At 39.8% G+C, this 24,988-nt stretch overlaps 1 protein-coding gene across 1 annotated transcript in view; it reads right to left on the bottom strand.

The window, feature by feature from the left end:
- Nucleotides 1–6,051: 6,051 nt before the first annotated feature.
- The window catches only part of LOC137925230 (uncharacterized), a 32,676-nt gene continuing 13,739 nt past the window's right edge, over nt 6,052–24,988 (bottom strand). Inside the window, exons 3-13 of the mRNA XM_068768645.1 lie at nt 22,919–24,890; nt 21,218–21,416; nt 20,557–20,678; nt 19,146–19,267; nt 17,005–17,093; nt 16,057–16,112; nt 14,720–15,060; nt 12,764–12,835; nt 11,659–11,738; nt 11,009–11,118; nt 6,052–10,619 (exon numbers count right to left, since the gene is read on the bottom strand). Of these exons, the coding sequence (XP_068624746.1) occupies nt 6,391–10,619; nt 11,009–11,118; nt 11,659–11,738; nt 12,764–12,835; nt 14,720–15,060; nt 16,057–16,112; nt 17,005–17,093; nt 19,146–19,267; nt 20,557–20,678; nt 21,218–21,416; nt 22,919–24,890 (7,392 nt within the window). The 3' untranslated portion in view covers nt 6,052–6,390. The remainder of the gene's footprint in view (nt 10,620–11,008; nt 11,119–11,658; nt 11,739–12,763; nt 12,836–14,719; nt 15,061–16,056; nt 16,113–17,004; nt 17,094–19,145; nt 19,268–20,556; nt 20,679–21,217; nt 21,417–22,918; nt 24,891–24,988) is intronic.

The following is a 24,988-nucleotide window of genomic DNA, read 5'->3' on the forward strand; positions in this document are numbered from 1 at the left end:
GGATTTTCTTGTTCAATCGCCGCTTTGTTCTGTGTCGTGTTGTTAAGGTAGATATGAATTGGCTTTGTGCGCCGTGTCGCTTTTGCTCGCACCCTGCGTTTTATTAAAAGGTTTTACAAGTTTTATTTTACAATATCAATCAGATCTTACAATGTTAACTACCTTTTGTTAATATATCAAAGTTTAAATATTATTATATCAGTCCAAAAGATCGCCATGACCATGCCTGTGTTGCTTGAATTCAGCCACCAGCATTCGATCTTTACTAAGCCATAGGTCCACTAATGGAGATCTGGAACGGACTTTGAAATAGTCACTATTAATAAAAAATATTAGCAGAGGTACGATCAAAAGCGACAGGCTAAATATATTTTCATTTAATTGAACTTGATGTGTGTAATAGATGTACTCGACGATATGTGAACCCGGTCTTAAATGCAAGTAGTACTAAATTTCGTTCCAAAATGAACTTGTAGCTTTTCTAATACATTGATAGGTCTATATATGCGTTTTGCGTTCCATTGTCTCGTTGTTTGATGTGTCTCAATGTGAACTCATTGTACATACTCTCCGGCGACGTCCTCGTCCTTTGCGAACACATTCTACCGACAATTGCATTTATAATGTAATAATACATACATTTCAAGCAGATTAAAGATCTATCTCTTAACGGGTCATCTTAAGGGCCGGCTTTTTGATAGCCGAACAAAATTCGTAACTACGTATTAATGCATAAAATTCATACAATTTTAATGACAGGTAAAGTATCCGCTAGGTTACCAAAATAATTGAATTTTTGAAAATAAAAATCAAATCAACAATAAATCTATTTACCTACCTCATACCAGCTGATAGACGCCCACTGTAAAGTTAGTCATTATGAGCGGTACTGCACTGCTCGTATGCAGCGATTTCCCCAGTGGGGGGGCCTACCGTTCTTGGTCGCAATTCTTAAACATTTCGACCATAACAAACATAAATCTAATTTAAAAAGTTTGTACATGATTATTATTATTCTTTGATTAAATATATATTTAATCTATCATTGTAATAATAATATGGAAATGTAATTGAATTTTCTAAAAAACTGTACACTTTGCTAACAATTGGTATGTTGGTAGGAGTTTGTGGGTAGTTTGTGGCGACGAGGACGTCCGCCCGCCACCTGGCGGTCAACTTATGCATTAAGTATTCGCAGTTGTGCGCGAAGCTTGTAATTGTAAATAGATATTGCTGTTTGTAACATTGACTCTGGAATTTCGTTTTTTCTTTCTGTAAGATAGGATCTTTCGCTTGTAAGGACTCACAGTGCCGCGCGGGTCGGACCGGAGGCGCCGAACCAATATATCTTTTTATAGTAAATATACACATTCAGCCATAGTTCAATATATTCAATTTACAATGTAGTTTTAAGAGTAATTAAGCGAAGGAACCGAACACTGCCTCGAGCCCCGGGCCCGCCGCGCGGCGCTTCACCGATCTACCTCCGCATGCCTCCATGAATACAGTAATTATAGTTTTTGTTAATATTTTGTATGTTACATATATGAGAACGGTAACTGTAAGGGACATAGGTTTTACATAGTTGATGTGCTATCATGACGATTTTGCCTGTTTATGTGTACGCATGTTTTTCGGTTTAATGTAGACACACTCGAAATCAGAATTCAATGTATTGGACCACATTGTCATAATAAACAATCTGACTAGTTCGACATGTTGTTTGCTTTCTACCCTCATTTCTCTTACATGCTGGGTGAGTAAATGTAATCTATAAATTGTGTCTTACTCGCTACCCCTATCTATTTATAATGTTGAAAATATTTAACAATTCAAAAGTGCTTCCTAATGTAAAAATAAATAAGCATATTTTTAATTAGTTACGGTATGTCCAAGTCAGTGAAATGTTGCACCAAATTAAACATGGTAACCGGCATTTGATTTGGCATGTACGAAAAATGTGTCCGTGCAAAATCCATTGTAGGGTACTATATTTGAAATGCAATAGCATATCAAAAATCATCTTTGAGACATAGTATGTATGTAGTAGTATGACAGTTCAGTTCAGCGTTATTTCAAAGTACAGGTTGAATAACCTCACGGTAAGTAGTAAAAAGAGAGAACGTATATATATATATATATTAATGTTACATAGTTATGTAATAGCATTTGGTGCTGTATTAGATTAAAAAACGAAAGAACTTACCCACTCAGTTTAGTGATATACAGATGTCCCATAAATCAACGTTAATGCGAAGTGAAAGTGATAGATGGCAGTGGCTAAATCCAAGACATTAATTAAAAAATCTGTCGTACATAGTTTAATAATAATGTTTCCTTTGGAAATAATCCATCGCAGTATGATTTATTTGTACTTTACGCATGGTATCGTGAAAGTGAAAAAAAATATAAGTAAAGATTTGCAGTCATTGTAATAGAAAGAACGTTAGAGTACATAAAATATATTTTAAATTTAGAATAATAACAATAAGTGAATAATTCAACTGCCTTATCACTTCGGTTCACACTATGAGGATTACATTCTGATTTATTTTAACTCATTGTATCTCACTTTTTGTAATAGAATGTTTGCCGGCGAAGAGATCGCTGCCACGCTTTCCTAAGGTGCTGCACAGAAGTTTCAATAGCAATAGAAGGCAATATCAACTCCTAGATTGGCTTAAAATTCCTACTTATTTTTTGTAATTTATTTATAAACAAAAAATGTTACTGTATGAACTGTTGATCCATTTAGCACGGAGATTCCGGATTCGCGAGCTAAGTTACAACGGTATGAAGATGTGAATATGTTAGCCAGATTCGTTTTTACTTTGAAACTCCCAAACGAGGGTAGCAGAGAAACTGTAGACTACAATTCGAAGATTTGAAATTTGATTGCTGTCTCAATCGTTTTTAAGAACAATCATTTGTACTGTTTTTCACTAAATTATGTCAATTTAGACTGAGGGTATACAAAAAACTAAAGTGCTACCAGGTGTATTACTTTAAAGGAATTACTACACATCATCGTAAGCAGGGGAATCCCACACCATAGCGCTCTGTATTCACGTCGGGCGAAAGAGAGCGCAATACAATATTTTTCGTCTTGTGATTGGCTGATGATTTTGTGTTGTTTCATTGGTTGAATATAATTGTCATAGTTTTAAGAATCAGTATATGGTAAACTTGACCAATATACACAATTCTATATTGGAGATCGCCTTAGAAAGAAGAATCATACAACTTCATCGCTAGATAGATTTTAGGACTAGTAATAAACAGCAGAAGGTGCAAACAGACGGAGAACTTCATTGCAGATGATGCCTCCAAATTTCTTCGGTGTTCTGTACTGTATCTGCTTCGACTACGTAAGTACACGAATATTACTCTTAGGTTAACTATAGTATAAGCAAAAACCATGTGTATTTATTTGTTCTAAATATTCAATGTTATACTTGTAGAGTAGTTAGAGTATTGTAGACTTCTTATGTCCTCATATTGCAAACGTTAAATTAGTATTAACATTGTATAAAAAATTCCGCAAAATTTTCTCTACTACGGCACACTAAAATCTTTCCTAGTATTTCGCTGCACAGCGAAAATCAGTGAAATGTTGCACCAAATTAAACATGGTACCCGGCATTTGATTTGGCATGTACGAAAAATGTTTCAATACCATATCAAAAATCATCTTTGAAACATAGTATGTATGTTGTAGTATGACAGCTCAGTTCAGCGTTCTTTCAAAGTACAGGTTGAATAACTTCATGGTGAACCATAGAGCGAAAGCTAAATTAGAGAGACGAGTGAACGTGACGTGCCACTGTCTCAAATACAAAATATGTATAATGAAAAATTATAAAATTTCAATATATCAATTTTTACCGCGGAGCACTGGTCTTTAGCATGCATGATTAGTACTTCTTTGTCTTATTCGAATAATCCGACGATGCTGACGGCTGTCGGCAAAAGGGCCAGAAGACTTTTTTATATTAATTCTAATTTGTATCGCTCGTGGTTTTTTTTTACAATATTTATTTTTCGCTTAAACTAAACGCAGATAGTTGGGAGAGGGTTGTCGCTATTTGATACGGATCTTTCTTCTCCCAGTTGCTAGGCACGACGGCGTTTTATAATTTTTTACAATTTTACTTACACAATTTTCTCTTATGGATAAATACAGCTAACATTTATACATATTAACGATACAATTTGGAATACTCAATTATATATTAGTTGGTATATTATTTTGTTTCAAGTCGCTGCCCAAGCGCTAGACCGTTAAATGCCTTGAGATTTAGGAAAATTTACCGGGTCAACTCATCAAAAGATTCTGCTGTAGATTTTTTCTTGAGATGGTCCGGTAAGTTGAACGGAAGTATATTAAGGTTTTCACACAAGGCCACGTGGTTACGTCTTTTGGATGCGAATCGGGAGCAGTATCTGAGTAAGTGATCAAAAGTCTGTACTGTGGAGTCGTCACATGGGCAAATCTAATTATCGATTATTTTAAAACGGTGCAGGTACTGCTTGCGGTACCCGTGCCCGCTTAGTTGTTGCGTGAGATGGAAAGATGTCTTGATGAGTTTTCGCAGTTTGTTTATGTCGGTGACTATCACTTGCTGGCTAGATTGAAGAAATTTTAAAAGCGTGCAACACTACAGTTAACGGCTCCATAAGAATTTAAGAATATAGAAAAGCCTGGAAAGAATTCCTCGATCATGAGGAAGCAACAAATAAGAAAGTAAGTGGATCTATTGTGAACTGTGTACGATTGTACAATAAACTTTAAAGTTCATGAAAAAAGACCAGTAGTAAAAATATCCTACTAAACAACCTGCACATTGCCACTTCAATTTATCGGTCCGCTGGTTTACTTTGTTTATGAATCTTCTTATTACGCCCGGAGAGACATGAGTTGAAGACATTAGATAAATATTATTATGTAAATTAAAATAACGAACAATAATGTACAAAAATTCTCTTGGCCGTTGTCCATCCCTTGGAGTGGTACGAGAAGAGATCCCGTATATAAAGAATATCTTCGTAGGTTTGAAGTATTCTTCTCTTTCTTCGTAGGATGAATTCAACTTGATCCATTATCCTGTGGGGGTGACTCAGGGTATATACAAGGTTTCAGTTGGATCCAGGTGATAAATGAAACGCGTGCGGTGAGGTAAACATAGTTTATTACCGTCTCATTACGCGCCTTACGACTACTCATATATTTATTTAGCAAATCTGGCTTGTCCGCTTACACTGCATCTACTCTGTACGTATAGGAATCAGTATAAAATCGCTTTTGGAAGTTCACAAGGTAAGCTCGGCTCACGAAGCCCGGAGGTAAATAAACAAAGCAATTTTCGGCCGGTGACGCGCTTGTATATCCATCCATCTATCACTAACGAGAGGAAATAAAACCTAACGATAAGCGAATATAAAATTAATTATAGCTCTATCGGATACAGTTCACCGTTTACTAACTATAGGAAGCCGGTTTCGCTTGATACATCGAAGAAGCCCTATTTTCCCGCGCAAATTCGCCGCCATCTTGCCCCTACACTCACTCTTACCTATTTAAAACTGACTAGACGTAAAAAATTAGAACATTGTGTATTATGCCGTAATTTTTTACTCCGATACGATGCGGCCCCTTCGAATCTAGTGAATGTTTTATGAAAATATACAAAATACGCGAAATGGTAACCTTAGAAGCTAGACGAATTGTGGAATATTTACAATGCGGACGCTGTACCATTCTGCAATCCAGGCGAAGAAATCCCACGTTTCTCTGCGATGGATTTAAAATTGGTGTTATTTCATTTGAATATATATAATAATTTACATGAATAGTTGCTTTCGTCTCGGTCTTGTAGCACGTGGAAATTTCATATCGAGTGATACAATACGCGCAGTGAATGCACAGACGCCTGTACCCCATAAGATGCCAGCTTACGAGCTAAATCTGCAGCCGAAAGCGCTGCGAGTACATTTATAAATAGTTGAATAAATGCAACAAATATATAAATAATGTATATATATATAAACTCAATAAGAAAAATTTCGATAAAAAAATCAAAATCTACAATCAACGCAATTTCTCTAGAACAAACATTTGTCTTTGCAAATAGATTATCGAAAAAGAATTTCTGTTGTCCCATCTTTCTTTAACTTTACGTGTAATAATTGACGTGATAAGTCCAAACGTTTGAAGCGATGTCAAATGTCCAAAAACGAATAAACAATTATAAATCATCGCAGTATAAAAATAAAACTTAAGATAGTTTCTTACAAAAATATAAGGTAACACGATTACGTAACGACGTATTGTTCGTTACGAACTCCATAGAAATCAATGTTTGTCAATATTTTTAGGTCACAATTGGTCACTCAAGAGGTTAACTGTCCGCTAATCTGTTTCTTCAAAAATGTCCGGGTAGCAGGTTTCTTGGCGGTGGTGGCGGAGGCGGTGGGTTTAGCCGGCGCGGCTTTTGGCCGCAGGCTGGGTATCTGCGAGACCCTCATGCCGATAGCGGTCTTCTGCTTGGGCGCGGAGATCTGGCTCAGCTTGGGCTGCCCCTCGAATGTGGAACTCCGTATCAGTTTGGGCGGTTCAGTTTGGTCGCTGCCAATCGACACCTTTTTCTCGACTTTGGTGGTTTTCTTCTCGTTTCTGCGCCACAAATTCGCTATTTTACTCTCGACATCCCTCGTGTTCGACTTCGTGGACGGGATGGAGTTGACGCTGGAGGTACTCCCTTGGCGCGATCCCCGGGCCAGGACAATGGTTTTCCCGCTATCGTTGCTCTGCAAGCTGTGGTTCGATGGCGAGTTCTTCATGACGGGTTCGGCGGGTTTTTTGGCGGTCGGCTTGGTTTGTCTGCTGGTGTTGACACTGGATTTGGCCAGCGGCGGGCGGGCATAGCGCGAGTACTGCGGCAGGCGGGACGGAGACGTGTTCACTTTCGTCGGCGAGCTGGGCTTCGCCAGCCTGGGCGTGGCGCGCACGTCCGGCTCGGGCAAGTCCTTGGGTGGCACGGTGCTGTCCTCTTTCGTGAAGGTCCCCTGCCTCGTCAGCGGCAGCGGTTTAGTCACGGGTGGCGTCGTTACATTCTTCTGTGCTGTTTTTGTCGGTGACTTGTTCGGTAGTTTTTTCGGCGAGGTGCTGGGATTTTGAGTTTTGGTCGAGGGAGGTTTGATGGTAGACTTGAGCGTTGTCTTGGGAACGCTGGACGTAGGTTTAGTCAAGCCGCTGGGTTTTGCCGCTACTTTGACCGGCGGCGCGGTTTGCTTTCTGGCAGGCGGCGCTGTACGTCGGTACGGTGAGACGTACATGGCTTTTTTCCTCCCTCTGATTGCTTTGGGCGAATCCTGCTCCAGTTCGCCGGATTCGTTCGAATCGACACTGCCGTCTCTGCGGGCTTCCGGTTTGATGATCTTGGGCTTGGGGCGCGGTGCGGGCGTCTCCGTATCGGACTCGGAGTGCGCGCGCTCCTCGGAGTTGCAATCGGCCTCGTAACCGGCGAAGTCGCTACTGCTCGCGTGCTGGCTCCTGTCTCTTTGCCGGTAGGAGGCGGTCATCTCAATGTTCTTGAGGTTGTTGACGACGCACATGTCCACGGCGGCCGGGCTCTCGATCACGGGCAGATAGTTTCTGAAGCTCTTCGTGTATGTCTGCATTTGTGTGGAGTTCAGCTCGAAGTCGTCTTCGTTGTTGCCGCTGTCCACCTCTCTGACGAAGACGTCGTCGTGCAACTGCTGGTGGTTAGGTTCGTTCGACGACAGGCTGTCATACCCCGTGGTGGTTTCGACGTTTTCGAAGTTAGCGTCTTTGGTAACAAAGGTGGGGGACGGCGGTATGTCCTCGCTCAAGGTCCTCGTCCTGAATCTTTCTGCGTCCTCCATGCGTTTCTGTTTTATTGTTTTCTTCGCCGCTAGACGCTGTTTCAAGCTCTCAATGTGAGGGTCCGGAGCGACGGCTTGGGCGGGCGGCTCGTGTGTCAAAATATTGTGAATGCTGACGGTTTGCGTTTGATAGCGGGCCCTGTCCTCTAGCCTCCTTTGTTTTGCGCTCAGCCTTCTTTTCGTTTTGGGTTCGAAGGTCGCGGTCACGTACTCGTCGGACCTATCGCTCTCCGACTTGGTCCAGGTGACAAACTCTTCGGTTTCTGCCACTTCTAGTACGACGTCGCTCTCGGACACGGTGTCCGTGATCGTGTACGTCTGGTACCTATTGTTCGTTTTCCTCTTCTCTTTAGGTGTTAGATATTTAGAGTCGCGTTGTCTTTTCGGTGTGGACTCCACGCTACTGATGTCGGAGGGGAGAGGCGTGCAGTTCTCAGAGCCCGAGGGCAGGTCGGTGACGACATTTAAAGTGTTGGATATGCAATCGTCGTAGACTTGGTGGGCGGTGGTCTGCTCCATCTCCAGTGTCGATTCCGCTATTTCGTCGAAAAGCGACGGTGGGTTCACCTTGTCTAGGTCGTGGAAAACGTTTGTGAAAGTGCTGCACAAGGGAAAATCTTGGACAGGCTGCTTGAAGTCGAAAATGATCGCTGGTTTGTCTTTGACGTCGGCCACCTCCGAGACGATGCTTGAAACGGAGATCATACTGCCCTCCATGTCGATGTGCTCCATTTCCGAGGGCGGCTTGATGTTGTCAAGCAGGCTAACGGGTATGCTGTCCAAGTGCTCTGAGCTGCCTTGATGTAAGGAGTTGCTCAGTGCTCTTTTGACCATCAGGGCGACTGGCAAAGACTTCTTTCGGCTTTTGGTTCTCTTGGATGTTTGTGCCGCTGATTCGTCCCAGTGTCCCGAAGCGCTTAAAGAGAGAAGGCTGCCCAAATTGGATGGCGGTTTGATGTGGTCCAAGTCTAAAGAAGCTAGCGATGTAGCGCTGGCCTCCATTGTGTACTGAGCGTTCTTCAACTGCGCCGCCAGTCTGGCTGCTTCTTTCTCTATGGCTGATGATATTATGGAGTCGAATTTGTGGTCGCCATCGTCCAATGTGAATGTTGGTATATCAATTAACCCGTCCTCTAGTTTCTCGTCTTCGTGTATGTGCAATTCTTGACTTTCTAATTTATTAGTCAAATCGGGTCTGGAGAATAAATTGTTCGCTTCGCTTTTCTCCAATAGATCTGGCAGCGCCATGTTTGCTTCCACGATCTCACTTCTGATCGATGAGACCATGTGAACGGAGCCGCTTATTGTTGGAAAAGTGACGTCATCGGGGCAAGTGTTGTCGTTCCACGTGTCCGTTTTCTTGGAATGGTCCTCCGCTGCTGTTTTCTCGGCTTTGATGTCGGTCCAATCTAGTTTAGTCTTCGTCGTCAAGGTAACCGGGCAGTCGTGGGACTCGTCGTCGCTCCAGGTGCCGTCCAAAACCTCTGCGTAGGACTCGTTGGACCTGTTGAGTTCGTCCTTTATCTCCGACTCGATGGTGGTGTTTGCGGACTTGGGAGCCAGGCACTCGTTGGAGCCGTCGATATCGTTCTCAGCGGACTCGTGGGTGGTGTTACCGGAGTCGACGGTGGCCATTTCGTTGCTCCTTTCAAACACCGTGTCGGGGTCGAGGGAGTCCTGCGTGGTGTCCAGCGCGGTGTCGGACGCCGTGTCAGGCCCGGTATCGCAGTGGCTGCCATGCTGCGAGTCAGAGCCAGTTGGTAGCGCGGTGTCGGCGAGCTCGTCTGCGGTTGCGCGGTCCGCAGACGGCGCCGGGACGTTTTTTGACTGAGTCTTATTCTCGCTCTTCGTCTGAGTTTTACTCTCGCCGGCGCCCCGGGCAATGACCTCCTCTAAGATTGCTCTGTCCTTCGAATATTCCTCTCCGACCATCTTGTCTAAGGCTCCCTGAGCTTTGTTCTCTTTTCGTCTTCTCCTGTGAGATTCTCGTATTTCGAGGCGGTCGTCACTTCTCACTCTGAGTTTTCCATCGTCGCGTTTCTTGGGCTGGGCTTTGGACATGCCCATACGTACGCAGCGTTCGAACACCTCCTTGTCGGTGGAGCCGAAGGACTCGTTGCTGAGCGAGCTGAGGGAGTTGCTCCTCTCGAGCTGGCGCCGCGGGTCTTCTATGCGAGCGGGCAAGCTAGGCGGGCCGTCGTCGTAGTAGCGCGAGGAATGACCTCTGTACCTCGCATGCAGTGCTAACGAGTATCCAGAGGTTTCCCCGTGATAAGAGTATGGAGATCGAGTCAGGTTCAGTGCAGCGAAGTCCTGCTCCAACTTCTTCACCTTGTTGGTAGGTTTGATGCTGTAAGCACCGGAGGCTAAGTTCCTTTCGAACTCTGGATCTTTGGTTTTGGAGCGGTGCTGCGTGATCTTGTCGCTTCTATCCAGGGATTTGTGGTGCCTGCTGTGTCCTTTCGACTCCGCCGGTCTCTCTACAGAATGAGCTTTGCCTTTGTTACTTTCCAGTGTAAACTTGGCTCGAGGGTTGACGCTGGAAAGACCAGCTTTTACTGTCTCCTCGAAGATTTCTCTGTCCGTGGAGCCAAAGGAGTCCAGACTGAGAGAGCTCAATGAGTCGTTCCTTGCCAAGTCGCTCGTAATCGGTAGTTTTGGTTTGTCTCTGCTTGTAGGGCTTTTAACTTGCAAGCGACTTTGATGTTTGCGACCTGAAATAAAGTTACTATTTTAAACATTTAAAAAATCATTGAATCTTACATTCTGGTGATATGTATCTAAAATGCTTACTATGAAAAACATTTGTATCCAAAAAACTCAGAGCGACGAATAATTAAACTTGTAGTGTATTTTAAGATAATATTTGGAGCGAAAAATTTTTAGGTAACCGCTAATACGTGCCGGCTGCTTCCAATATATCTTACTAGAAATCCTTAGATAGATTAGAGATCCTTTTATAGTGTTCTATGGCAGTGATGATGTATATATACCAGAGTATATCTGTACTATATTGTTAGTATTTTACTTATATGATGTATATTTGTGGATGGTATGCGGTGATTTAGTGTGATAGTGAAAGTGTCATATGTTTGTTAGTCACCTTGCACGTGGTCGGAGGGCGGTCGGGGTGGTCCTGGCTTGGGCGGCAGTGGCGGTGCCAGGCAGCCGCTGCTGCCCCGGCTCTCGCTTCCGCTCGGACTGCGACTTTGGCTGCCAAAATCATATTCATATAGTATCTCAAAGATTCTGTAATACTATTTTGTAATTCTAGAATCCCAGATGCCTGTCCATGTCATAGAGCTTCCGATAGCACACTGATATGTACCATTATATATCAGTTCAAGTCTAAAAACGAAAGTATTTAGACAAGTATATGTTGCTGGTGATGACATGTGTTTAAGACGTGATCGTTTACATTGGGCCTTATAAAAAAGCTCAAGGTCACCCAGAGACATCTAATCGGAAATAAGGAGATCCACAATAGAACCAAGATCAGTGACAGAACTTGGATTGCTCGTCTGAATTGGCAAGGATCAGAGTATAACGCTCGTGGACTGATTTCTGGACGGTAGATCCCACAGGTGACCATACAGTCAAGGGACTCCCTTGACTGTATGGTCTTACTTGCTGGATGAGGGCAGATGAGAGGCTCTGGGGGAGGCCTATGCCCTGGTGTCTGTTGAAATGATGATAATGATGATGATACATACGTTTGTTATTTAAACCACGTAGCAACAGTTTGATACGAACCTGTCCCTTACGTTACGTGCGAAGTCGTGCGACATCTTGACTGTTTCGGTGGAAGAACGCAGGTATGGCGGCAGCGACCTCTGTTGACGCGAAATATTAACCATTAAACCATATAGTCGTCAAAGACAACTATCTTTATACCAAAAATATAGAAGACCTTTAAGAATTGTAAATCTATATTTCTGTACGACTATATTGCCAGTTATCATGTAAATACGTAAGGGAGTTAAATTTGATAGATTATAATGCACTACTGTCATCAAAAAGTAAGTTGAAATCGTCATTAAAAACTCCCAAGCGTTAGGAAGGCAGGTAAATTTTATTTCATATATTGGTAGGACTGTCTGTAACATTTGCTAAGCGTCTGTTTATGCAAATATTTAATTATCTCCGAGTTACACGTGTTTTTGTCAAATGTTTTACTATTAAAAAAATCGTCAAAATTTTGACTCTGTGCAACTTCTAGCTATTCAGTAAACTCAAAAGCCAACGAAGGGACGTCGTTTTGACACGATTGAGGAGATAAAAACCAAATTGAAGGTTTTGAAGGCTGTACCGGAAGACTATTCCAAGTGTTACAGGGACAAAGGCGTTTTATCGGACGATCACTTAAAAAGGAGAGGGGGGGGGAGAATTGATTTGTAAGAATAAACATAGAAATTATATTTTATTTACAAATTTACCTAACTTTTTGATCACAGTATTATATAGGTAAGATATGACATTATAACTAGACTATGCCCGTGTCGGGTGTTTGTCTTTGTGCTGTGACTATTTAGAGATTTAGAAACACTATTTCATGAATTATTACCAGTCTTTACAGCATACTGAATTGCTATATTTGTTTTATACATAATTTCATCATATTATTACTTTATTAAGACACCAATTGACATTTTATTTTTAAATGTAAACGTAGAAAAACACTAATAAAATGCTTCCATGTATATTTAGCTTGCACATTGGCTCAACAGAAACAAAGAAACAGTTGCTGAAAATCAATAGAGTGAAATTAAAAGTTTTGTTTTTTGCATATAGCTCTCATCTCATACAGCAATAAATATAATTGTGTAAATTATATAAATAAATTTTTGCTTGTACTCACATAAACATCATCCCTGACGTTGTAAGGGTTTATCGATGCCACTTCGGATTGAGGCCCCTTATTTTTAACGACCTGAAACAAACAAACAATTTACTGTTTATCTAGTCAACCTTGTCTCAGTTGAATAAACCTTGAAACATTTAAATCGACGATAAGAATTACAACGTAATTACGTTTTAAAATAAATAATTATTTTTAAATGATTACATTAGATTTAATTTTATATTCTCGATGTTTCAGATGCCTTCCACCATCCGTAGTTACTCCAAGGTCATCACCGTCATCATCAAGAACTTTGACTTGCCATGTGATATGACAAAACAATTTCAACACCATCATTACTTCAGGTGTTAGATGTATACTGCTGGACATATGCCTCTCAGCTAACAGAACAGATTGGTGGTGACCTCTAGATTTCTGTCTATTAAGAAATAAAAAAACTAGGCCACTTTAAACAACAAGAATTATTAAAAATTAGTTTTGTCATAAAATAATAACTCATGAAAGTAATACCTTTAAATTTGTTAACGATTATATAATTATATATACATTATTTTTGTTGTTACGTATATCCTATATGTGACCAAAGGTGCTATAAACCACTCGGAAACACATTAAATATCAAGATAAAAAACTACTGTGTGATCTATTAAAATTACACTTTTTTACTTTACTTATAATTAAAACAAGAAACTTTTACTTAAAATAATAACAGGCAAGATATTATATAAAGTACCAAGAATGGGAAAGCCTTAGCTATATACTGAGGTACAGCTTAAACTATACTGTAGTGCTGATTTTCAAAAATGCGATAATTATTAAATCTACACACATAAATAAAATCGAAATGTCAGTTTGTAATATTAAAATACTCGCATTTTATATATATATACTGTAAATATAGCAAAATTTAATTTTATAAATTTTTGTCTGTCCCTTTGTTCCGGCTAATCTCTGAAATGGCTGAAGCAATTTTGATGGAACTTATTTCTAATTCCAAGGAAGCAAAGTCACAGGTACAGCTAGTAATAAATAAAAATATTACTGGCTGTTAAAGTAGATTAAATAATTAAAAAAAAAAAGAAAACTCATACCCGTATGGAGTGAATGAATTTACAAAACTCAAAACACATTGTGCGCCGCAATGTGTTCCGTTGCACTGGGGGATCGGAACAATGATCAGCGGATATCGGGTGCCGGTCGCGTGCGGTACAGTGAGCGTGTCTTGCGGAAGCTATGAGCTGTTATGCGTGCACTTGCAATGAACGCATTACATACGGATGCGTACATAATTTAAATTTCGAACACTCATTTTAGTGGGAGGTTTATTTTTTTTTTACGTAATGGCAATGGTATACTCATTGAGAATGTTATCATTGTTTAGAAATTTATTATTTTATCATCACAATTACATGTAGATATGTATTAATAATATTAATTTTAAGTGTTATGTGCGTTACGAAATACGTAAACTTCTTACAGTAAATATGTTACAATGGTTTTCATTTACTTCTCCATTAATTATTTATGTAAATAGTGTACTAAAATAACGCCTATTAACGCCAACGCCAATTAAGTGAAATAACGTCTATTTTCTGTAGTAGTTATCGAACATTGTTTTTTTTTTAATTTAAGGTAGGGAATTGCTTAATATATTTTTTAATAGTTTTTCTTATTCTTTCTGTTATACTATAACGATTTGTTTATTTTTTTAACTTTCATAATTTATTTACATCTCGTGATTACTAAATAATCAAAATTTTTGAATAATTATTCATAGTTTTCAGGTGGAGTCTAGCTTTTCTGACATATATTTCGTGATCTGGGTTTGGGAGGGGGGTAGAGTTTTAGAAAGTGTAATGTGGTGTATAGATGATGGTGGAAGAGTTAAGAGAGAGATTGCAGGTGACTTATTTCATGAACTTTTGTCGACTTTAAAATTAATACGATCTTTACCTGTGCTATGCCCTTCTGTATGCATTCCTCCAGCAGATCACCCGCGTCGCTGAGGTTTGAACTGTCAGAAGTGTCGTGGTGATGCAGCTCAGCTGGCTTCTCGTCTTGCTCGTCGGGTGCCATTGCGTGTCGATGGGGTAGGTTACTAGGGGGCGATTGATATCTGGGAGGTGTTTCGTGGGACGGTAGAGGTGAATGTGGTTTCAAGTTGCCGGAGGGAGCCGGTGGTGAGGAATCTATAGAGAGGACTGAGAGGTTGGAGTTGCTGCCTGCCTTCGACAATATAGCTGGTGTGTCCTCCGTGAAGTACACTTTGCAAGTGTCGCCTGGCGTTTGTGTGCCTGTGACGTTAAAATTAAGTAATGAGTATACAAATATATAAGCAGAATGGGCATTTATTGGCGCAAATGTTACAAGTGCAAGTACAGATAGCGCTGTCGATGCTTGACAATTCATGTTCGAACATGTTCGATGGTATTCTGGCAACCATAAAAGTTGTTATAAATACGAACGCTCTGAGCGCTGGAGATTATCATTAGTCCAACCAAGTAACCTCTTCAGAAAGTCGTCAAGCTGTCGGTCGAACAAACGAAGATTTGAGGTGATGACTATAAAGATATCATCACACATTTTAAGAATATAACATACGGTATTTTGCGTTGAAGTATACATACTATTGTGATCAAAAAGAAAGTTGAAATTGTCGTTTAAAACTTCCGGGCATTAGGAAAGGTAAGGTAATTTTATTTCCTAGGTAGGACTGTTTATAACATTTGCCAAACGTCTGTTTGTCAGAAGTTGTAGAAGAGTAGTATTAGTAGTAGTAGTATACTTTTTTTTTGCCAAAAACTAGACACATATCAACTTCTGAGACTGACACGATTGAGGAGATAAAAATTGAATCGAAGGTTTTGAAGGCTATACCGGAAAAAGGCTGTTTCGAGGACTGAAAGCAGCGTTGACAAAAGTGCCTTGTATCGGACGGAGATTACTTTGAAATGGATGATATTGATTTGGAAGAATAAATAAAGAATTTACATTTCATTAAATTCACTTTACTTATTGATCACAATATCTTATAACATATATATTTTAATCTATTTTTCTGAGACTATTAGCGGATATTAGATTTTCAGTCAAGTATTAGTTTTGGCGTGTATATTTCAGATCAGTCTTTAGCATTACTATGTTTTTATATACAAGCACCACAGCTAATAACCCTACTCGAAAAATTTTTATATTGCACGATTTATTTTAAAAAATAAATAATATTTAATTCAGACTTTAATCAATTACTATTAAAATTCCAAATCATTATGATTTATTTTAAAACTCACCTTTGACGGAATCATTGTGCATCCCAGAGGCAGATATTGAACAAGGTGCCAGTTGTCTAAAAATAAAAAGAATTCATCATTAGTTAATGGGAATAAATTTAAGAAATAAACTGATAAAATACATTATTTTTGAAGTTATAAAGCAGTGATGAATTTGTAGGAACAACATTACATCATCGTCAGCATCGCAATCAAAAAGGGGAATCCCACAGAAATGTAACTCTTTTTATAAATCGAAAGATCACGTTCTACAATACTTCTCGGTTTCTGATTGGCTGACGATTTTTATTGGTATAATATTGTTTTTATAGTTTCACGTTCACGCCTGCGCGGGCCACCGGTGACCCGCATTCGATTGTGTTCTGAATTATTAGATTATTAGACCCTGTGAATTAAAATAATGAAAACTTAATTCATTCATATATTCATGTATTCATTAAAAACATTTATTTTTAATAATATTTATAATTAATGATGTATCAGAAACATAAGTTTTGTTAAATAATATAAACATAACAATACAGTATTATACAAAAAATCAAATACGGTGATAATAACATAAAATCTAATATTGTTTTATTTATAACTTCAGTTGAAGTATTTCCGTGTATAATACCTGCGATACCTTAAACTTAAACACTGTAATATTGTTCTGTCTACATAGATAGCATTGTGTTTTTTTATATTGTCTTGTTGAATGGTTGCATGTACAGGTTTTATGTACAGCTTATATTGGTTTTGATATTTTAAACACTTCACAGAAATGAAGCTCCGAGACTTCGTAACTCAGTTTGGTCTGTTACAAGATCTAACCGAGAAGGCTGTCGAACATCAGGTCGATCCGACTTACGTTCAATGCAGTACCAAGGTAAGAGAGAACATTTCCTTCGCACTTCACGCATATGTATACAAGGATGCACATAACACAAGCTAGTATAGAATTATTACCTGGTGTCGTTCGTCATGAGTCCAGAGTTGTTCACTGGCGGCGACTGCGTGGACTCCGTTCCCGACGGCTTCATCATCAGCAGCGACTGCTGTAGAATTGAAACCAGAAAGTTTAACCTATAGCCATGATGACTTAGGGTAAAGCGTCACGTGTTGGTCTGCGTAGATGTTAACCATCCACCGCCCGCGGGCGTTAATTCACGCCCGAAGGACTATTCTTTGAATTTTTTCTTTTTTTAATAAGATAATAAAGCCTATATTTCTTACGGAAATTAAATTGCCAGTACTTATATTATTAATAAAAATCTTCTAAAACCTATCTATATTAGTAGTTTAATATTTTTCTGTGATTTTATATGTGTTATAAACATAGGTTAATGTTGTTAGGTACGCATGTACGCATTAGGCGATAACGGCCTTTTTGGCTGGGGGACCGGTCAAGGATTAAAGGAGAGCGTGGTGTAAACCTTATCTAACTTCCATGAGTTCTATTTTCTCTCTCTCTCTCTTTCTATCTGCAAGGTATATATGTACGATATATATATATACCAACACACACATACAAATATATACCTTTGCTCCAAGACTTCTTGCATAATCAAAACCCACAAACAAACCCCACTATGACAGCGAGTTTTTAGCGAAGTTCAGCCCACTCCTATTATGACACTGTACACCAATAAGTTTCATTGTTTTGGGTTCGAGTTTTTAAATTTTATTGGAACTCTTTTTTCTTAAAGATGGCAACATTTTTGTTTCTTATTGCGCCATACTATCAAAACTTTCAAAACAAATTCCCCAACTAAAAATCAACGCAATTTTAATATAGCTATATTTTCACCGTCATTTTACTAATTTTTAGTGTTCAGTTTCAATTACGTAGTGTGTTGTGCTTTATTAAAAAGACAATGATATATTTATCTAGATTTTTACGTGATGTTTCTGGTTACGAATGAGGTAAATATTTTTCCAATTTATTTATTGACAGAGCTACATTATTTTAAATGTTTATATTGTCCAATATTCTTTTTAAAAAGTAGTATTTTCGTAATACTGGAACCTATCTTCGATCTTTACTTGATTTGCATATAACATATAAAATCATAGTTTATTTTACGTCGTGTTTCTTTGAACGTAACCACGACAAAGGCAGGTATTGGTGTATATAACAAAGTTTCACAATATGTCTTAGACCTTCTTTTTTCTAGTTTTACATCTAAAATTAAAATTTTGTTATTTAATATATCAGTGAAGAATTTTTATTTGATCTAAATACGTGGAACTTCACTAGTTGACTCATTTGCAGGGTCCACATCTAACATTGTTGAATTTAATTTAAAAACAACATCTGTTGAGTTTCTATCCCGCTCTTCTCGGCAGATCAGTATACCGAACCGGCGGTAGCTGATTCGCTGACAGATTATACTGAACTTTTTGTAATGTTAAAAACGTGCATGAAGTTGTGTTCTGGACAGAACTCTATGAGACTTATACTCTGATTCATGGATGCACATTCCGCGGCCCGCCGGTCGAATACTGGTGGCCCGCCGACAGCAAAAATAATACTCTCGTACATTCGAAAAATTTTAATTCTTTTCCAGAATAAAACCAAAAAAATATTTTCGAAAAGTAATTTGAATCAATCAAAAATGCTAAGTCAAGTAACATCGCTTCCCGCCTTTATATAAAGTTCAAAATAGTAGAGAAATCAAGAATTTTCTACTTACGTTTTACGTTACGTCTTTTACGTTTTTTCTACTTACTTCTGGCGGCCGGCCCGCTATCAATTCATGATTTACCCGAGTGGCCCCTAGTCTTAAGTCTGTGCAACCATGCTCTACTACTACTCCGCTAGCTCAGTGACCCAAAGTGGGTCTTGGCCTCCAAAGCGAGAGACTTCCACTTTCCTCTATCTTGCGCCATCGTCTGCCATTGTCTGACATTCAATTCGCGCAAGTCTGCCTCAACGCGATCGATCCAGCGATACCTGGGTCTACCCACTGGTCTTCGACCCCTCGGTTTTTCCAGGTACGCTACCTTCACGCTCCGATCCGATCCCATTCGCTCCAAGTGACCAAACCATGCTCTGATAGGAATAAAAATGGATATTCTTTTTAAGGATATTGGTAGTGTATTATGACCTTCGGCTCGTCGTCGATGGTCAGACTGCTGAGGCTGGTGTTGGCAGAGAACTGCGCCGGCGTGTGCTCCACCACGAAGCGTGACACTCGCTCCTCGAACACCGACGCCACGCGACACGACTCTGTTTGTAAAGTACACATTCCATTAGTACTGTTCATTACACTTTAGCTCGTGCACTGTAATCACTTGTACGTAATAGAAACAAAACAATATAGATAAGTAGGTACCAAATAAACTGCACACAAAATAACTAGACAATTAATAATAGGAAAAATATACTAAGAAAAGTGCAGTAATGTATTAAAAAAGCACAACCCAAAGAGAACTGTTATAAAAAAATAAATAGAATATGTAAATAATAAAATAAATAAAAAAAAATGTACCTAGCCACCTAAGAGTAATAAGATGATGGAAGGAAGGCGACGAAAGCAAGAAGGAATTAAAGATACTGTGATTGAAAACAAGGTAAGAATAATAGAAATTGAGAAGTATGACAGTGGAATAAAGATGAAAAATCGGAAAATTTTATTTGTAAACAAAGACCCTGATCCCAACTAATTAGGGGTACGAGAGGCCTCCAATAGCAGGGGCCATTAAAAACAAAAAAAAATCACTTGTACAGTCATGAGAAAAATGCCATAAGAATAAAATTAGATACAATTTAGAAATGAGCAAATCTATAAAGACATCCTTCAACTTGTTAAGTTCAAACGTATCCTGATCTATTAAAAGCTGACAATAAATTTAGATAACTTTTTTAAAATCACTTTCGGTTTCATTTTTTTACAAACTTTGTATTACAAACTTTTACATGTTATCAATCTATTTGAAATTGTGTAGGGCTTTGGCGTTACAAGTTCATGAAAGTAGTCAATGTAAAAAGATTATCGTGCTCGTCATTAGCCGTAGGAAGTTCCCTAGTGAACACAGGTATTCCCATTGATTTACAATTTAAGAACTTTAGGAACTGGCCTGCATCCAGTGTCTTCCGAAAAACTTAAAAAAGTTGTCTGTTCACTTGTACCACTCCAGAACTTCAAAGTACCAGCGGCTATATGTTCTATGTGCTATATCGCCTGCGCCAATGTGCATATTAACTTGCTAATCCACTAAAACTATGTCTAAATCTAATCTGTTTTGGAGTGGAAATCACTGATCCGCAAGCGCTCCTAAAGTCCACCCACAAGACAGAGAGACGACATTATTAAGGGTCGGAACTGCATGCAAATCGCTTCCAACCGGTCTTATTGTATCCATAAGAGGCGTCCATGTCCAGCAGTGATGATAGTGATGATGAAAATTATTTAACACATATCTTTTTAACCAACCACCTATATATGCTGACGATGTAGATACTATAGTTGAAAGTTAATCTTTATGTGCAAGAGCTGTCTATCAGTGAATACGTGCCTGTTTCTGGCGCGAGCATGTGTGCGTGGGGCGCCGGCGGCGCTGCGGGCGGGGACAGCGGGGCGCTCTGCCCCGGCGAGTCCGGGATCTCGCTCGGCGAGATGCAGCCCGAAGTCAGACGGCTGTGCAGAATACGTAAGTAAGTAAGCTATCATCCAACGACTGACGGACTTCTCCTTTCCGTCAACTCGTTTCCAATGAAGCTGTAAAAGCCACAAGGCTGACAGCAAGAAGTTCTCATGACAAGTAAGAAAAGGACCAATATTTAGCCACTTCCGCACATGCAGTGGCAGTCGTGCAACAAAGTGCACCGCCCGCCAGCCAGCTGATAAATAAAAAATATCTATAAAAAAATAAATGAACAAATACAATGAAAACTTTTTGATAAAAATGTAAAATGAATATTCAATTGATAAAATATTTAAAATCAAGAATCTTTCAAATAAAGCACTTACGTAAATACACGCAGGCAATTTTTATCACCGAGAGACTTCAATCTAAAAATAGTTTTACAGTTTTACCGTCTGAAATATCGTGCCATATTTTCACTGTTTATGATTTAATGTTTTATAAATCCTTAACAAATATATGTCTCTTAGTATATCTCTCATTTACATGTTTGGCCAAAGGACCCTACCAAGAATATGAGTCGTGGGCTCACCTGACTTCCGACACGACGGAACCCTGGTCATCCTGCTGGGAACACTCAGGCAAGGAACCGAGGGAGCTCGACCTAGAGAACATCAGGGGCGTGTCCTCTACGAAACGCTGAGAAGGAGAACCGGTTCGCGCTGAAGCTATGCCTGGAGTCTCCGGTTGCGAGACCAGGGGTTCCGTTGCAAAGGTCACTGCTTTCGAACCTGGTGAGAAAATGCAAGTTAATTAGCAAGATATAGTTGTTCATTGAATCTATCGTAGGTCTATGTCCAGCAGTGAACGTCTTGCAGCTGAAATGATGACGACGATGATGAGATGATGGTATTCTGTACATCATCATTCCAGTCAATCGCCGTCTAGTGCTTGACACAGACCCAATAGATTTACAATAGAACCATTTGGAAGCGGTCTATTAATACATATACCATGCCTTTCCATAATTCTTGCGCCTACTATGTAACACACACACACACACATATATATATATATATATATATATATATATATATATATATATATATATATGTGTTATTAATTTGGGCTTTTGTCGTTTAATATATGCCTACGGTATCCACAGAGTCCACTTTCAAATTGCGCTCGTTTGGGAGCGTGAGCCCCATGTTGGGAAACACTGGTGTAAATCATTAGTAATTATAATATACACCAAAGTTCTTGTATCGTACGTAATATTTAACAAGAAAAACTGTAATTAATCTAACAATTAAATATTGAAATCATTGTATTGATTTTAAATAAAAACCTACTTCAACAAAAACACTGAATATCTTTGAAAAAAAAATTATTTTCGTACAAAGCGTATTTCGAAACTTCATTACTTCTTTGTGATAGAAATGGTATTAAGTCAATATTCAATTCAGTTTACATTCTGTCTCTTTCTTACACTTCTCGTTGACATGCGACGGTTATATCTGCATTACTTGACTGTACAGAAGTCAAGGACGGCCATCGGTACATGAGGGTTGAACGTAAAATACTTCTTTATCAGAGAATGTATTACAGATGTAATAATCGAGGACTTTTATCAGTCTGAAACTCGCGATAGTATGTCGCAGGTTTGATTCCCGGGATACAATCGTATATATCACACTAGGCAGTGATTCCCAAAGTGGTCTATATCGACCTCTAGGGGTCTATGACAACTTGCAAAGGGTCTACGTCAGCGAAAAAAAACTTGGGGGTCTATGAAATGAAAATGGGGGTCCACGATAGTGGATCTCAACACATACACTGATAGTACATATTTACTTACATCATACTATCTTATAATATCAAAATATTTACATTATTTATAAAAGTACATATATTTAAGTACGTATATTTTACATAACAGATACAAAATTTTATTTTAAGTAGTTTTAATTTAAATTCAATAAATAAATGTATAAATTAACATGTGTTTTTACTTTAAGTTTTTAACACCAATAAAACACACGTAGAAAGATAGTAAATAGAGTTAAAACTAGTATTGCGGTATGGTCATCTACATTCGAATCTGAGATTTATAACGATTGCTGTATTTATATGTTGAACAAAAAACTTTTAAGCGATGGGTCTATTTCCGGAGCCAAACTTATGAATCTTTAAATATTTCTCTTACTAAACTGAGACATCTTGAATAGCTGCTCTAGAAAGTGTACATGTTTGATTTTTTCAGAAATAAATAGTTATATGAACAAGATCCTACCTTCCTTGTCTTTACCAGAACTGCTAGTGCTCTGCTCCTGAGGACTCGGTTCCACGTTGATGGTTGCCCGAGCGTTCTTCTTCGCCAAACTATCCTCCTCGGTCGGCTCTCCGAGACTGCTCAGCGAGCTCACCCTAGAGAAATACCCGGGAGTTCCTTCGTCGCAGTAATTAACAGGTTTCTCTGGACTGATCATTCCTGAACTGAATTTGGTATCAAACACGCTCCGTTTCTCTGGTATTGGATCGGTCTGTTGCTGTGGTGCTGATATCGCTCTGTCGTTGTCGTGTCCTGGTGGGTCTTCGATGGAACACGTATCTTTTTCGTCCGAATGTGTCATTGCTTCGGGGTGTTCTTTCATGTTTGGAGTGGTTTTTGGTTTTCCTTCTTTTCCAATCACACGTAAATCTGACATGGAAGTTGCCGTGGAGAAAATTATGGGAGTCTCGTATGGTGTGCCTTCTGTGGCGAAGTGTTTAATGGTATCCTCGTGAACGGAAGGTCCTGGAGGTTCAGAGATGTCTGATCCCGTCTCCGATTGGAGTTCGGCGTAGCGGAGTGAATAGTCTGTAGGTTGGTCTAAATCGGTTTCTTGGTAATCGCCAAAGCTGTTAGGGTTTTCTTTCTTGTACTTCTTTGATTCGGAGTTCTTAGGTTTCTCTTGCGCCAGAGGGGTCTCTGTTTCTGTTGTTTTAGTTTCAGAGTATTTTCTGCTGTAGTCTATGGGCTGGTCGCAGGAATCCTGGTCGACGTCATAACCAGATTCCGTGTAGTTTGTTCTCATGTCAGTTGAACTTCTGGGCGGCGGTATGGGCGGTTGGTTGTAGCGGAGGTAGGCATTGTCTTTGGGCAGGGTTGACGAGGTCGCCTTAAACGCTCCACCTGATGTTTCCATTTTCATCAGGTCTTTGTTACGCGGAGTCGGCACTGGGACCTTGCCCGTGCGCATGACCCGCTCAAACACGGAGTCAGAGTGTGTGCTGGTCACGGAGTCTTTACTGTCTGATCTGTTCACGTTGCCCGCACTCCCCGTGGCGGATCGAGTGACCAGAGCTCCTTTTAAAAGAGTGTTACTGCAGCTGAGATAGCTCGCCAAGTGTGCGCTGTGGCTGAGTGATATTTGAGACGCCAAGTTCCCCATAAGAGGGGAACTGGATGTCATTCTGTGTCTTTCTAGATTCATCGCAATTTGTCTTTCCGTTGCGGTGAAAAGGTTCTTTTCTTCCCTGTTGCTGGTGGTGGGAGATGTGGCTGGTTCAATATTATCGCAAGTCTCAGCCAAGTTTTGGTCGAGCTCTTGCTCCAATGCCTTCTGTTTTCGCGCCCCTAGAGTGGGTAGGGCAGGTAGATTCATGTTCCTGGCGGTTGTGTCTAGTGCGATTATGTGCGTCTTACCTGGTTTCGAATTGAGAAGGTTCTTAAGAGCCGCACTAGAACCCATTGCAATCATCTTGTGTTTGGAATGAATGAGACTTCTGAGCATAGGAACGGCTCCGTGGTCCCATAGAAACTGTTGGTCCTGTTGGCATCTTGCGGATAAGTTCCAGAGCGTGCCACAGGAGTTGCTGACCACGGTTAGACTAGGAGACTTCAGGTGTTGCAGCAAGACACTTAAACAATTTCTCTCCCGGAGAATTTGTCTGTAATCTTCCCGGACGGCAATGTGACTGGACACATTCCGCATTATACCACCTGCGTTCTCCACAATGGCCAATGTTTTAGTCGGGGAATTGTAGCTGAGCATGTCCACGAGAAAGCCCAGGGCGCCGTCGACAGAGCACAAGGCTACTTTGTTCATGGAGCAGTGCGCAGTCAGATTCCAAAGCGCCGACAGAACCGACTTTAGAGTGGCCTCTTTTTGGCAGGTCATCGCAGCTTTGGTCAGACCCTTTACAGCTCCGACTTCTCGCAAAACTTGTTTACTGTTGGTGTCTGCTCTCCAAGACAAATTTCTCAACACTGCAGCTGTTACCTGGAATTATTTGAAAAAGATATTGATTACATAAAGAAAGAAAATTTCACTACAACTAAATTCAAAATAAACAACTAAATTCTCATACCAATCACTAA

This window comes from Battus philenor, unplaced genomic scaffold, assembly GCF_028537555.1.
Source record: "Battus philenor isolate CCGP_79_NKW_IND1 unplaced genomic scaffold, ilBatPhil1.0.hap1 SCAF_10, whole genome shotgun sequence".
Taxonomy (NCBI): domain Eukaryota; kingdom Metazoa; phylum Arthropoda; class Insecta; order Lepidoptera; family Papilionidae; genus Battus; species Battus philenor.